The sequence below is a fragment of the Bos indicus x Bos taurus genome, chromosome 9 (genome assembly GCF_003369695.1).
Source record: "Bos indicus x Bos taurus breed Angus x Brahman F1 hybrid chromosome 9, Bos_hybrid_MaternalHap_v2.0, whole genome shotgun sequence".
In the NCBI taxonomy this organism is placed as follows: domain Eukaryota; kingdom Metazoa; phylum Chordata; class Mammalia; order Artiodactyla; family Bovidae; genus Bos; species Bos indicus x Bos taurus.
In genome coordinates, this window is record NC_040084.1 from 50010596 (window position 1) to 50026373 (window position 15778).

Below are 15778 nucleotides of genomic sequence, written 5' to 3' on the forward strand. Positions count from 1 at the left end.
TCCTTTCTCTCCCTGGGTACCACCTTTTCACACCGTACCTGGGTTTCTTCTTTCTATCCCATGCTAACAGAATCGGGGATGTTATAAAGATCCCTTGACCAGTCCTGGTGTCTGAGTGATTTCCTGGGTCCAGCAAAGGGACCAAGTTTCCAGAGCCTTGAAGACAAGGGCTAACACCCCAAAATACGGACTCATTTTTCCACTCTACCTTCATTGACTGAGCAGCTGCCAAGAACAAAGGCCACATCTCCCGATACCTGGCAAACAAATGCAGTATTGTCTCACGAATCGATTGCTTCTCTGAGGTGCCCACCAGTGTTTTGGGGGAGAAGCTTTGAGAACAAGTTGAGGCGCAGCTGTCCTTCCATGAGACTGGAGAGATTCCCCGAAAGAATCTGGATGTCATGAAGGAGGCAATGGTTCAGGCAGAGGAAGCGGCTGCTGAGATTACTAGGAAGCTTGAGAAACAGGAGAAGAAACGCCTGAAGAAGTTTGAAAAGGCTGGCTGCAATTGCCCTGGCTTCTTCAGAAAATAGTAGTGCCCCGGAGGAGAGTGAGGAGACAAGTGAAAGACCCAAAAAGAAGAAAAAGCAAAAGCCCCAAGAGGCTCCTCAGGAGAATGGAATGAAAGACCCATCTGTCTCTTTTTCCAAACCCAAGAAAAAGAAATCTTTTTCCAAGGAAGAGCTAGTTAGTAGTGATCTTGAAGAGACAGCTTGCACTGGAAGTCTTCCCAAGAGGAAGAAATCTTTTCCCAAAGAAGAACCAGTTAATGACCCTAATGAGTCAGAAAACAAAAGGTCCCCAAGGAAAAGCAGAAAGTGTCTTCCAAGGAGGAGCCACTCAACAGTGGACCTGAAGAGGCTACTGCCCCCAAGAGCAGCAGCTCCAAGAAAAAGAAAAAGCTCTGAAAGTTATCCCAGGAAAGTTAGAATGGACATCTTCCTAGTGGGGCATAACTTACGGAGGTATTCCCTATCCCATCCCCTAAAGCCCAGTAAAAATTAAAAAAAAAAAAAAAAAAGATCCCTTGAAATATAGCAGCAGATGCACATCTAAGGCCCAAACTAAGCATGTCTTCAAGGTCTGCAGAGTGTAGGGATTCCCCTGCCTAGGGTGGGAAGCCTGAGAGGGTAGATGACTGGAGACGCTTAGGCAGACTCGGGGGTCTCTCTCTTTGGAAAGGGCAGAAGGAAATGGAAAGGGAGGAGATGGAGAGGGAGAGAGAGAATGATTCTGATGCAGGGAAGACTTTATAGAGAAGTTGTTAAAAATTGGATTCAATTGTGTAAAAATTAATGTTGACACAGTGACAGTCTTTTACAAATTTCCTGTAACTTAGAGCTAATTACCATGCATCACAGTAACAGCTGTATTTCATTAAATTTCAGAATAACTTGGGTACATCTTATTTAATTAATAAAACTATTAACTCTTTCTGTATATTCAAGTGAAATAGCTGGATCACAGATCCAAGTATTTGGCATGATTACTGATTGCAATAAACACACACACAAACATACATACAAATATACCCACGCACTTCCCTACAAAAGCAACCTGTTTCAGTGTGCCCTGCCCAGCCCTGACAATCAGATGTTCCCAGGTAAGGTGACCTCTCCTTAGCATGAGAACGGTTCAGATTTAGTAGAGGATGATGGAGTACACTGACCTTCCTTTGGTCCATCTCACTCACCCGTGTGGGAGAGTTTGTAGTACTGAGGAAACTCATACACCTGGAAACTAGTATTTAACAAAGCTCCACAGTTGATTGAATAAAGCTTGCCAGTGTGCTTTTAGAATGCTTACTTTCTCATTAATTTATAGACAAACAATAAAACATAATAATCAGTATATAAATTGAAATTATCAAATTAATCAAAATATGTACCAAACATAGCCACTATATTCATATGAGACTATTTAACACTAGCAGATTTTCAGCAACAGACTCTCTTCTTAAAATAAAAAGCTTATAGATTAGGTAGGCAAAGAGTCAAGTGATTAAAAAATATATATTTTTTAATTTAACTGTTTTTGCCAAGAAGGAATATAAATTTTTCAGAAATTTTCTTCTTTAATCTTATTTAGGATTATACTCCATATAATCCTTTAAAAGCATATGAAATAAGAGATAAACTGAGGCAAGCTAAAAAGGATATGAGATGGGTTAGAATTATACTAATGAAATTTTAAATTAATAGCAATATAAATAATTATTGTGTGTTATCAAGGACATTTTCTCTAATCAGCATTCTAAGGCAGCTCTGTCCAACAGAAAAATGAGCAACCAAGGCAAACCACATATGTAATTATAAATTTTCTAGGAGCCACATTTAGAAAGCCAAAAGGAACAGGTAAGATTAATTTTAATATATTTTATTTAATCACTATATAAAAATGATCATTTCCATATGTAATCAACATAAACTTGTAATTAAGGCACTGATTTATTTTTTTATATTTAGTCAAATTCAAAATGTTGTGTATAGTCTATATTTACAGTGCATCTCAATTCAGACAAGCCATTTTTCATGTGTTCAATAAGCCACATGTAGCTAGTGGCTGCTGAGGTGCTAGGGAAAGGTCAATTTCACATGCATACTGTGCTACTATATTAGGTGATAGGGAAAAAATGATGAATAAAACATGACTCCTGTCCTCAGTAAAGGCAATGTGTAGGAAGTCTTTTGAGCTAGGAATCTTCCTAGGGGGTCCAGGACTATTAGCCTATATGTACCTTTCTCCAAATTAGAGATTCTCTCCTTCCCCAAGTCACTTCACTCCCATCTGTCAGAAAATGAATATAATATGCTGGTTCTATTAAAATAAGATACTCTACTACCACCGGTCAAAAAATGTTTTTATAAATATATAAACCTATGATGACTACAAAGTAAATGAAACACCTTCCCCTCGACGTAGGGCTTCCCTGGTAGCTCAGACAGTATAGAATCACCTGCTGTGCCTGAGACCTGGGTTTAATCACTGGATTGGGAAGATCCCCTGGAGGAGGAAATGGCAATCCACTCCAGTATTCTTGCCTGGAGAATTCCATGAACAGAGGAGCCTGGTGGGCTACACTCCATGGGGTCGTAAAGAGTCAGACATGGCTGAGAAACACTACAACACTACAACAAAACATGACTCCTGTCCTCAATGAAGGCAATATATAGGAAGTCTTTTGAGCTAGGAATCTTCCAAGGGGGTCCAGGACTATTAGCCTACATGCACCTTTCTCCAAATTAGAGACTCTCTCCTTCCCCAAGTCACTTCACTCCCATCTGTCAAAAAATTATCTAAGTCTCAGTTTCCCCCATACTTTGAGATAGGTACTGTTCTTATTACTCTTTTACCAAGGGGGAAGCTGAGACTTAGATTCCTCAACTGAAGTTACACATTGCAAGTGGCAGAATGCAGTACAATTTATATAACCATAAACCCTTAAATATTGGGATGTAACTCCGGGAAGTAGAAATCTTATTGGTTTTGTTCTTTGCTATAAACACTGTAATGTAATGAGTGAATGGATGACTTAAAGTTGAGCATACCTAATCATTAAAATAGAGATTGCCCAAACACAGGTTCAGTAGAATTGGAGGAGATGAGTGAATGAGGTGAAAAATAATGAGATCTCCCAGTTAGTTGGGCCACAACTTAGAGAGAAAATCTACACCCTGGACCTCATAGGTATGTGTGCATGTGTATATGGATGGGGTGGAGGCAGGTATATACAATTGTTTTATTTTGTGCTCTGTGGCTATTGAAGCATTCTTAATGATTTTATGACTTGTTAGCAGCAGATTTTTTCCCCCAGCTGATTTTTTTCTGATATTTAACTTGAAAATAGTAACAGGTAGCCATAAACTTGGTTCATTAGATTCATGACTATGGTTACTGAAAAATAGTTGAGGATTATTATTTCAGGATTTATTTCTAAAAATAATCAAAATTGTGTGAAACTGTCATTCAGATGTAAATAAACTCATCATCTGTTCTTTTGATTTATTCTCCACATCATGCTCCTCTTTGCCATGTACATATTCTTATCACTTTTCAGACTTCTTAACACTTTCTTTTTTCTTTAAAAAAGTCTAATTTCCTTGAAACTCATTCCTCCTTTTGCTTGTCCTAGTCATCATGAATAAATTGTGTATGTATGAAGGTGTCAGTGTATATAGATGAACAATGTGTATCAGAATACATTAAACTGACACTGTCAGTCTTCTTTTAACACCAACCTCACAAGCATAAATTTCCTTTTTTTTTTAAGAAAAAAAAAATCTTCTTACAAAATGACATTCTCAACTACTTAAGACCAGTTTTCTGGGGTTATATTCCAAGTCAGTATTAAAACTTGCAATTTAATAAATGAGAAAGTTTTCTACCCAGAAAAGTTTCAAGGGAAAGTATTGATTACCTGGGTGGATGGAGTCACTCCAGAGGTACCACGTGAAGAAAGACAAGGATAGTGCAGGGTGTTTCCTGCAAAACAGTTTTTATTAAGTTAGTCTTATTTAAGCATTGGCTTTTTTTTTTTTTTTTTTTTAGTTGCACCATGTAGCATGCAGGATCTTAGTTCCCTGACAGGGGATAGGACCCAAGTCCCTTGCGGTGGAAACATGGAGTCTTAGCCACTGGACTGCCAGGGAATTCCTTAAGCATTGGCTTTTGTTGTAATATCAGAGGGAGCTGACCTGGATAAAAATGGCCCTTAGATATAATGAAATCATATTTAACAATTGAGACACTGTTTATATAAAAAGTTCTTTAAAATAACCTCTTGAGTAAATATTAATAATATTTAAAATATGAACAATTTAAAAATAATGCTTAAAAGTTTTCAACAGCTAATATTTACCAGCCATCAGTGAATTCATATTTTCTTCCTATATATTTAACTAATGAGTAGTGTCTATTAAGGACAGGAATATAAGTATATGTTACTTTGTGAACCTTGTGAAACACTAAATATTACTGGACACTAGCTTTTCATGTTTGGCTGTCATATAACTGGGGGGCAAGCAGGCCACCACCTGCAATAGCTAACAAGACAAGATGAAGAACAAGGGGATTATTTTCCTTGACATGAATTTATTATTCAACTGATGCATTTCTGAAGTTTGAAATTAAGTGAATTGATCAAGTAACAAATTTCTTAAAAATATGACGCATTCACAAAATTTTACTTAGAATTTTCACAAATGCATCAATTTGCCTTTACTTAGAATTCTAACATTTACAGCAGATGCTAAGTATTGGGTTTTGATTGACAACAGGAAAACAGTCACAGCCAAGATACCAGGGCTTTTACTCTGTCAGATTTTTACTGATACGAGTGAAAATTTTAGATGAAAGGTTGAAGTTTACTTTCAGAGCTCTTTCTACACATAGTATTATTTCATAGATAACTTCCTTCCCCACTCTCTGAAGTCCCCATTTTCCTCAGAAAAGCTGAGAGCTGGGAGATAAAATAAAGCAAGAGGTACAGAGAGATAGAAGGGTGAAGATGAAGAGATTTGCGTTGAGATTTAAATAGCCCAGGAGTTGTCACTAACATTTTTAACATTTGTTAAATGTTTTAAAAAATTAATGTATAGCCATATACATTACACTCCCAAATTTTAGATGTGAGACTGTTAGTCTTGGAAACACACAGTGTGAATGTTGGCTAAAACTTGGGGAATTACATTCCTGTAGATTCTATTTGGAGGAGAGATATTGAAATACATAAATGATTTGGGAGATGATGGATATGCTATACATAATTCATTGGAAAAAGTTTGCATATGTCTTAAACTTAAATCACTGTTTCCAAAAGTACATATGTTTGCCAAGCCTATTAATTTCAATATATAATCCATATTTTCTTTTTTAACTTTGTGAAAATGCTAAAAAGAAGTTGTCATAAAAGTTAAATTTTCACCTCTTATCTTGAATGCTAGATTTCTGTGTATCTCCTCAAATCACTCTTAAACATCATATTTTTTCATGACCTAATAACAGAATGAAAACTGAAATAAACTAATCATCTAGACTTTTTCAAATAGCCACGTTTGTTGTTTTAAAGACAACATGAGGTCACTGAGTGTGATTGTTTTTCTGCATGATATTTTTCAGAGTTCAGTCAGTCATATATAACTGTTTTGCCTGAAAATACTTCTTTTGCTAAGTTTTTGCATATATTTAGGCATCAAATTTCAGCATAACAAAAGCATAAAGTTAACATTTATATTAGCTGATTTTTAAAGTTTGAAGTAACTGAATAGAAAAGTGGGAAAATTAAGATGAAAATAGGTACTAACATTAAAAAAGAAGAATGAACATAAATTTAGGTTATTGCCTTGAAACTACATGGTCGATGTCAGACTGCTTTGTAAAAACTATTTTTTACTATCAATATTACCTGCAGAGCCATATATAAAACCCTCTCTTTAGCGGTGATCATCAATCTGACTTTTCCAGTTATCGCTTCTTTGCTTTTCTTTATATTTTTACTGTTATTATATGTATCTGTGGAAAATTATTAAAGAGATGGGAATACCAGACCACCTGACCTGCCTCCTAAGAAACGTGTATGCAAGTCAAGAAGCAACAGTTAGAACTGGACATGGAACAACAGACTGGTTCCAAATCAGGAAAGGAGTACATCAAGGCTATATGTGGTCATCCTGCTTATTTAACTTATATGCAGAGTACATCATGAGAAACACTGGGCTGAAAGAAGCACAAGCTGGAATCAAGACTGCTGGGAGAAATATCAATAATGTCAGATATGCAGATGACACCACCCTTATGGCAGAAAGCAAAGAGGAATTGAAAAGCCTCTTGACAAAGGTGAAAGAAGAGAGTGTAAAAGCTGGCTTAAAACTTGACATTCAGAAAACTAAGATCATGGCATCCTGTTGCATCACTTCATGGCGAATAGATGGGGAAACAGTGACAGACTTTATTTTCTTGGGCTCCAAAATCACAGCAGATGGCAATTATAGCCACGAAATTAAAAGTCACCTGCTCCTTGGAAGAAAATCTATGACCAACCTAGACAGCATATTAAAAAGCAGAGACAACACTTTGCCAACAAAAGTCCATATAGTCAAAGCTACAGTTTTTCCAGTAGTCATGTAAGGATGTGAAAGTTGGGTCATAAAGAAGGCTAAGCACCAAAGAATTGATGCTTTTAAACTGTGGTGTTGGAGAAGACTCTTGAGAGTCTTCTCTCAAGACTCTTGACTGCAAGGAGATCCAACCAGTCTATCCTAAAGGAAATCAGTCCTGAATTTTCATTGGAAGGAGTGATGCTTAAGCTGAAGCTCCAATAGTTTGGCCACCTGATATGAAGAGCCAACTCATTGAAAAAGACTCTGATGTTGGGAAAGATTGAAGGCAGGAGGAGAAGGGGACAACAGAGGACAAGATGGTTGGATGGCATCACCAACTCTCTGGATATGGGTTTGAGCAAGCTTCCGGAGATGGCAAAGGACAGGGAGGCCTGGCGTGCTGCAGTCTATGGGGTCACAAAGAGCTGGACATGACTGAGCAACTGAACAACAACAAATATGTATCCCTAATAATACTATAAAGAAAGCTGAGCGCTGAAGAATTGATGCTTTTGAACTGTGGTGTTGGAGAAGACTCTTGAGAGTCCCTTGGACTGCAAGGAGACCCAACCAGTCCATCCTGAAGGAGATCAGTCCTGGGTGTTCTTTGGAGGGACTGATGTTGAAGCTGAAACTCCAATACTTTGGCCACCTGATGCAAAAAGCTGACTCATTTGAAAAGACCCTGATGCTGGGAAAGATTGAGGGCAGGAGGAGAAGGGGGACGACAGAGGATGAGATGGTTGGATGGCATCACCGACTCAATGGACATGGATTTGGGTGAACTCCAGGAGTTGGTGATGGACAGGGAGGCCTGGTGTGCTGCGGTTCATGGGGTCACAAAGAGTTGAACATGACTGAGCGACTGAATGGAACTGAACAATATAGATTAGTTTTGCCTGTGTTTTAAAATTCTACCTAAATGGAATCATACTATATGAACTTTTGCTTTTTACCCAATCTTAAATTGTTAGATTCATTCATGTTATTGTGTCTGTATATATTGTATCTGTTATATATTGTATCAGTTCCCTTCTAGTGCTGTACAATATTTCATTATGTCAATTTATCACTTCTGGTAACCATCATTTTACTCTCTGTTTCTATAAGATCAGCATTTTTAGATTCCACTTGTAGATGAGAACATACAGTGTTTGTCCTTCCCATCTTATTTCACTTAGCACAATGCCCTTGAGGCTCATCCATGTTATCACAAAAGACAAGATTTCACTCTTTTTTATGGCTCAATATTATTCCTGTGTGTTTGTGTATCACATTTTCTTTTTCCCATCAGTGCACACTGAGACTATCTCTATGTCTTGGCAAATGTAAATAATGCTACAATGAACATAGGAGTACACGTATCTTATGATACTGATGTATTCAGACCCTGATGCTGGGAGGGATTGGGGGCAGGAGGAGAAGGGGACCACAGAGGATGAGATGGCTGGATGGCATCGCTGACTCAATGGACATGAGTGTGGGTAAACTCCGGGAGTTGGTGATGGACAGGGAGGCCTGGCGTGCTGCGATTCACGGGGTCGCAAAGAGTCGGACACCACTGAGCAACTGAACTGACTGACTGAACTGATTCATTTCTTTCAGATTTTCCCAGGAGTGGTACATTAAAACTAGTAGTTCTAGTTTTTAATTTTTTGAGGAAAGTCCATTCTGATTTCCATAGTAGTTGCACTAATTTACATTCCTACAAATAGTGCAAAATGATTCACTTTTTTCCACATCTTTGACCCTTGTTCTTTTCTTTTTTTATAATGGCCATCCAAACAGATATGAGAAAATAACTCATTGTAGTTTGATTTGCATTTTCCTGACAGTTTTGTTGACATCTTGTCATATACCTGTTGGCCATTTGTCTGTCTCCTTCGGAAAAAAATGTCTATTCAACTCCTTTGTGCTTAGTCGCTCAGTCGTGTCTGACTGTTTGCAACCCCATGGACTGTAGTGCATCAGGCTCCTCTGTCCATGGGGATTCTCCATGCAAGAATACTGGAGTAGTTTGCCATGCCCTCCTCCAGGGGATCTTCCCAACCCAGGGATCAAACCCAGGTCTCCCACATTGGAGGCAGATTCTTTACCATCCGAGCCAACTAGATTGCTTGTATTTTGCTAGTGAGTTGTATAAGTTCCTTATGTATTTTGGATACAAATCACTTATCAGATGGCTGGTTTGAAAATATTTTCTCCCATTCAGTAGGTTATCTTTTGATTTTGCTGATTATTTCTTTTGTTGTACAGACTCTTTTTACTTTGATATAGCCCCATTTGTTTATTTTTGCATTTGTTCCTTCATTTTGATGTCATGTCCAAAAAATCATAGCCCAGACAAGTGTCAATGGACATTTTCCCTGTGTTTTCTTCTTTTAGTTTTATAGTATGGTCTTACATTTAAGTCTTGAATGCATTTAAATCAGCATATAAGCAATGCTTGTATCTTTGCATGCTTGCTGGTCATTGCCCTCAAAAATATTTTGAGGATTTTCTGATACCTTAGGATACCTGTTTTTCCCTTTAAAAAGGATTTGCATTTCTATCTACCCGGTATCTAGGGGGCTTTGCAGACCTGGACCACCTAATATTAAGTTCAAGCCTTGAGAGTCCATGGCCTGCCTACTCATGGTCTAAATCTGCAAGGATTCTTCCGGAGCTTCCCAGTGAAAATCTGCTTTTCTTTTCCTTCTCTCTCTCCTCTCCATTCCAAAGTCACCAAGGCAGCTCTCAGAGTTCCCAATGGTAGTGGAGGTAAGAAAGAAAAATGTAAATCAGGTTCATTCATAGCTAAGGACATTGCCCCTGGGGCTCCAGCTCAGAAGAAGGGTTCTTCTGCAAACTTCCCCACCTTCAATAGGCTGAGAGCCTTGACATCCCTCTGGACAAAATACAGACATTCAACCAGAGCTCAAATTGTTGTGGCATTAAGCACCTTCTGGAGAAAGATAGCCTTGATGATTCAATATTCCTCTTACCTTGCAGTTACTGGATCTCATCTAAAAACTAGCCAAGGAGGGGCCACTAATTTTTCAGATCTTGAATATTTTTAAATTGCTGTGTACACACACACACACACACACACCCCCATATATACATTTTGCTCATAATATTTTATTTCTTTCAGTGAGAGAGTTAATCTGAGTTACTCAGTTTACTATTACCAGAAATAACACTTAGATGGCATTTTTTTAATGTCTTTTATCAAGATGGTTGACCAACCAAATAATTTCATGGCTCCATTGGTATTGTTTGTTTACTTTTTATTTTCAGGTTGGTAGCTGGACATTTTTTCCGTGCCATAATTCTTCTTTGAACATGGTCCCCTGAATTACTACAACACTTCCCTTCCCACACTGTCCTTTACTGATCTAACTCTTCCTCATCCCTCAAGATAGGCCAGGAATCATCTTGGGAAGTCTTATCCCACTGCTTTTCTAAGCAATCAGAGTTGGAGTCTCCCATTCATTTTTATCAGAGATAAGAGAAGATATACTTAACAACCTAGGCACTGTGGGGGTTCTAGCCAATACGACTGACGTGCAAGTCAATAAGAACAGATGCCAGCTGTAAACAACCAGCACCAGTGTGTCCTGAGTAAATATTAGCTGTGATTGGAGCATGTACTACAATCAGGTGGAGAACACGTGCACACTATCCTGGTATACTGTTCAATAATTTACTGTTTCCATATCTCCTCTGGTAATTCATCACATCATATGGACAGGAAGCAATCATACTCACCCTGGAATCTTATGTTGCATGAGTTCTTGGTGCAAAGAAAGCCCCAATAAATATTTGTGGAATTAACAAAAACTTATATGGAAGGAATTACCTCAAAATTTCATTAAATAAATCACATCCTATTCCTTCACAGCTTTAACTACTGGGGGTTCATGGACAATGAATTTATTTCACTCATCCTGTTGTAACAGGATGTTACATCCTGTTGTAACACCTTTGCTGAACTTTTGAACAAATCATGGAATGGAGAGTTCGCTTATCAAACCCTCAGCATGGTGGATACTGTCATCCTACCTTCCATGGTTGGGATTCTCTGTTCAACAGGGATGGTTGGCAACATCCTCATTGTATTCACTATAATAAGCTAAGGGCTTCTTTTTCGTTTCCATAATTAACTTCGTTCTATACTTCCTAAATGAATCCTTTCTCCCTTGTAGAATTTTTCCTAATGAAATCAGATTTTGGAAACATTTGTTTAAGATACTTAAAGAGGATCTATAGATATTTTCATCATGTAAATATTTTCATCAAGTAAATGCTGAGTCACAAATATCAAAATGAAGAAACCTAGGCCAATGCTGACTGCTGAGTCAGTCAATTTTTAGAGCAGCAATTCTTATTCTTAGCCACACATTAGAACCATGATGGAGCTTTTAAAAATCCTAACACACAGTTTTTCCCCCAGACAAATTAACTCTGAATCTCAGGCAGCAGAGCCCAGGCAAGGATTGAAACTGTTTCAAGGCAACTATTTTATTTTCTGGCAATAAGAGTTGCCAGCCTAAGAGGCTGATCTGGTTTGGCTGGTAAGAGAGACTCTTCTGCACTCATTTGGGCAAGAGAGAGACTCTCCCAATCACCCAAACATTCAAGCAGTCATGCATGGTGGGCTATTCCCTACAATACAGACCACCCGTGTGGGCCAAGCTGAGAGGCATCTGCCCCCTATCACCTCCTGCCTTTCTGTCACAATCCCCACCTAATTCAGCTAATTTCCTGCTTCCTCTCAAACTAACAGCATAAGGTTTAACTTGGAGCATGAAGAACAAGTTACAGTTGGCCCCCGATATCCATGGGCTCAGTATCTGCAGGTCCCACACCTGCAGATTCAAGCAATTTCAAAACTATCTTGAAAAAAATTCCAGAAAGTTCAAAAAAAGCAAAACTTGAATTGACCGTGCTCTGGCAGCTATTTCCATAGCATTTACATTGTATTTAATACTGTTTACATAGTATTTTCACAGCATTAGGTACTATAAGTAATCTAGAGATGATTCAATGTATTAGGGAGAATGTGTGTTGGTTATAAAGAACACGGCACCATTTTATGTGAGGGACTTGAGCATCTTCGGATGTTGGTATGGGGGGTCGGGGCGGTGGCTGTCCTAGAAATGATCCCTTGTGGATATAGAGGGACCACTGTACTTGTTCTCTACCAGCTTCAGAAAATGGATTTAGAGTTCATATACACATGCCACATTATTACATGATCATCTTTGCTCTACTGATTATTTTCACATTTAAGTTTTACTTGTTTTAATACATACAACATGTTAAAACTTTTTTGACCTGGTCTATGATCATGCTTAAAGCCACCATTTTAAAAGATTTTTGTCCTCAGTTCAGTTCAGTCACTCAGTCATGTCCGACTCTTTGTGACCCCATGCACTGCAGCACGCCAGGCCTCCCTGTCCATCACCAGCTCCCGGAGTTTACTCACGATCATGTCCATTGAGTCGGTGATGGCATCCAACCATCTCATCCTCTGTCGTCCCCTTCTCCTCCCGCCTTCAATTTTTTTGTCCTTATTTATATATTATAAAACAATTTTAGGGCTTCCCTTGTGCCTCAGTGGTAAAAAATCCACCTGCCAATGCAGGAGACATGGGTTCCAACCCTGGTTCGGGAAGATCACACACTCTGTGGAGCAACTAAGCCCATGTGTCACAACTATCGAGCCTGTGCTCTAGAGCCAGGGAACCGCAAGGACTGAGCCCTTGTCCTGTGACTACAAACTGGAGAAGGAAATGGCAACCCCACTCCAGTATTCTTGCCTGAAGAATCCCGTGAACAAAGGAGCCTGGACAGTTACAGTCTATAGGGTCGCAAAGAGTCAGGCACAAGTGAAGGGACATAGTACACAGGCAGTGCACATGAAACAAATCATCAAAACTCTCATTAAAACTACAAAGATGGTTGGATTTCCCATGTGCATGGAAGAATCCTCACAGGACCAACTGAAAACAAGAGCAGCCCTGGGGATGGTAATACGAATGACACTATCCCTAAGAAAGCCCATCACTAGTCACTTTCCCCATTTGGCTTCTTATCAGCCAGGCCACTTTCAAATTTTATTCTCATTATCTCTGTAGTTAAATATTGTATATCAATGGTATTTTTATACCATCCATAATTGAAGGTTTATTTGGTATACTGGAATTCTACTTCTAGTAAATTCAGGCATTCCTTATTGTGTCCTGTAAAACCATTTGTGAATATCAAGCATTTAAAATTATTTCTTAAGTTCTGGAAGCAGTTCAACTCAATATGTATCACTAAATACCTGCTGCACGCCCAGCACTTTTATAAGTGTTATGTAAATACCAAAGAAATATGGCAGCATCTGTCTCTAAAAGTTCACGATTTAGTGGAGGAGATAAGATGCAAATACATGAAGCCATTTGAAAAAGAATACAAGGTATTAAGAACAATCAAATGGGAGGGGGAAAGATGGTTCAAATAATAAGTTCCAGGAAGGGAAAAGAAAGTCATCAAATAGTCTCAGAAAACCTTAAGGAGGCAATAGCATGGAGTAGAAAGTTAATAGTCAGAGGACTTTGCTGGTGGTACAGTGGATAAGAATCTGCCTGCCAATGCAGGGGACACGGGTTTGATCCCTGGTCCAGGAAGATTCCACCTGCCTCGAGGCAACTAAGCCCATGTACCACAACTACTGAACCACACTCTAGAGCCCACAAGCTCCAACCACCAAGCCGGTGCACCACAACTACTGAAGCTCAGGAGCCCTAGAGCCCACGCTCTGCAACAAGAGAAGCCACTTTGAGTAGCCTGAGCACTACAATGAACCGCAGCCCCAACTCCCTGCAACTAGAGAAAATCTGGGCAAAGCAACAAAGACCCAGCACAGCCAAAAATAAGTAAATAAATAAAATTTTTTAAATGAAAGAAAGTTAATAGAGACCTGGGGTGGGGGGTGCGGTTTCCAGCTCACTCTGTTTGCCAGTTGTACCTGACCACTTCTCCTTCCATCTTTCCTCATGCCCCTCAGAATTTCTGCCATCCTGTCCTAAAGATCTCCTGGTAGCTCAGCTGGTAAAGAATCCACCTGCAATGAGGGAGACCCCAGTTCGATTCCTGGGTTGGGAAGATCCATTGGAAAAGGGATAGGATACCCACTCCAGTATTCTTAGGCTTCCCTAGTTGCTCTGCTGGTAAAGAATTCACCTGCAATGAGGGAGACCTAGGTTCAATCCCTGAGTTTGGGAAGATCCCTTGGAGAAGGGAAAGGCTACCTACTCCACTATTCTGGTCTGGAGAATTCTATGGACTGAATAGTCCATGGGTATCACAGAGTCAGACATGACTGAGCAACTTTCACTCACTCCTAAGCATACAAATTCTGTGCCTCATGCCTCTGGAGCCTTGGTCCCACAGTTGAGAAACCAAATTCTTATAAGGTGTTAGTCCTCCAGAAATGGTTGCATTTTTACAGATAACTTTTATTTGCAAAGACTCGAGTGAAATTCAGGCCCCATGACAAGCAATTCAAGAAATATTTGGAGCCAGAGAAATTTCTTAGTCCCTCTCAAATTACACTAATAGACAATGGACCTGATTCCATCCACTCACATGGAGACCAACCTGGCAAAAAGAAGAAATTTGGAATGTGAACTCTTCTTAAAGTCAGTATTGAGCTGTAATTCCTAGAAACAGATTCTCAGTAAGTAAACTGCCATTAAACTGAAAAAAAAAAAACAAACAAAGGAAAGAAGGAAAACCTGAGCTGTCATCCTTACAAACTATTTGCAATGATTGTGAAAAATCTATTACTTCTTCATATCATCATTTTATAGATAACATGTGAGAAGACGTATATTAATAGAGCTTTTAAGATAAATCTTTTACTTGTTCAAAAATCATTTGAAGGCAACTTAGTTTTTATTTTTATTGCTAAATTGTTAATATTTTTCTTTGTAAACTTTTCTCCAAAAATTTATTAATCAGTCCAAAGTCATTTGAAAGTAGATTAGTTTTAATATTTTTGGCTTAAAATTTAACAGTTTTTGTTAATTAATCTCCAAAATTGTTAAGGCAATTTGCATTAATGTTTTTAATCCTGCTTTGCCATGATGTTTTACTTGTTACCTTCTTAACAGAAGATAGTTCAATTAAAGACCACACTAAATATTAGTAGTACTATGCTAAAAATACGGATAAATGGATACACTTAAAGAAGATTTAGGACTTTCTCAATTATGATAAACATTGTATCAGAAGAGATTGAATAGAATAGCCAGATCATTAGTGACACTAGGAAGCAAGAAATAACCTAACTTCTGATTTTGCCAATGGAAGACTACAAACGTGTATGAAAATAATAGATTTAAAGAAGATGGAGCTTCTGGAATAAGATATCTAATGTGGCTTTCTTAAAAACTAATTGATTTGTGCTTTAGGTGTGTAAGTATAAAGTAATAAGGCCAGATCATTATTGGTCTGTCATATTTTAAATGCATAGCAGGTCAAAAGGGAGCCAGATTAAAAAATGTAGGAGGAAAATTGGGCCAATTATAACATAAGACTTTCCCCTTTTATTCTTGGGAGAGGGACTTATGAACTCAGCCGCATTACTCAACTATTCTCCATAGCCACAGTGGGTCCTGGGGAACTACTTCAATAAAGGAGAT

At 38.5% G+C, this 15778-nt stretch overlaps 1 protein-coding gene across 1 annotated transcript in view; it reads left to right on the plus strand.

Annotated features, from left to right (window-relative positions):
* Positions 1–404: 404 nt before the first annotated feature.
* The window catches only part of MCHR2 (melanin concentrating hormone receptor 2), a 34364-nt gene continuing 18990 nt past the window's right edge, over positions 405–15778 (plus strand). Inside the window, 3 exon segments of the mRNA XM_027552128.1 lie at positions 405–500; positions 2092–2169; positions 11042–11213. Of these exon segments, the coding sequence (XP_027407929.1) occupies positions 405–500; positions 2092–2169; positions 11042–11213 (346 nt within the window).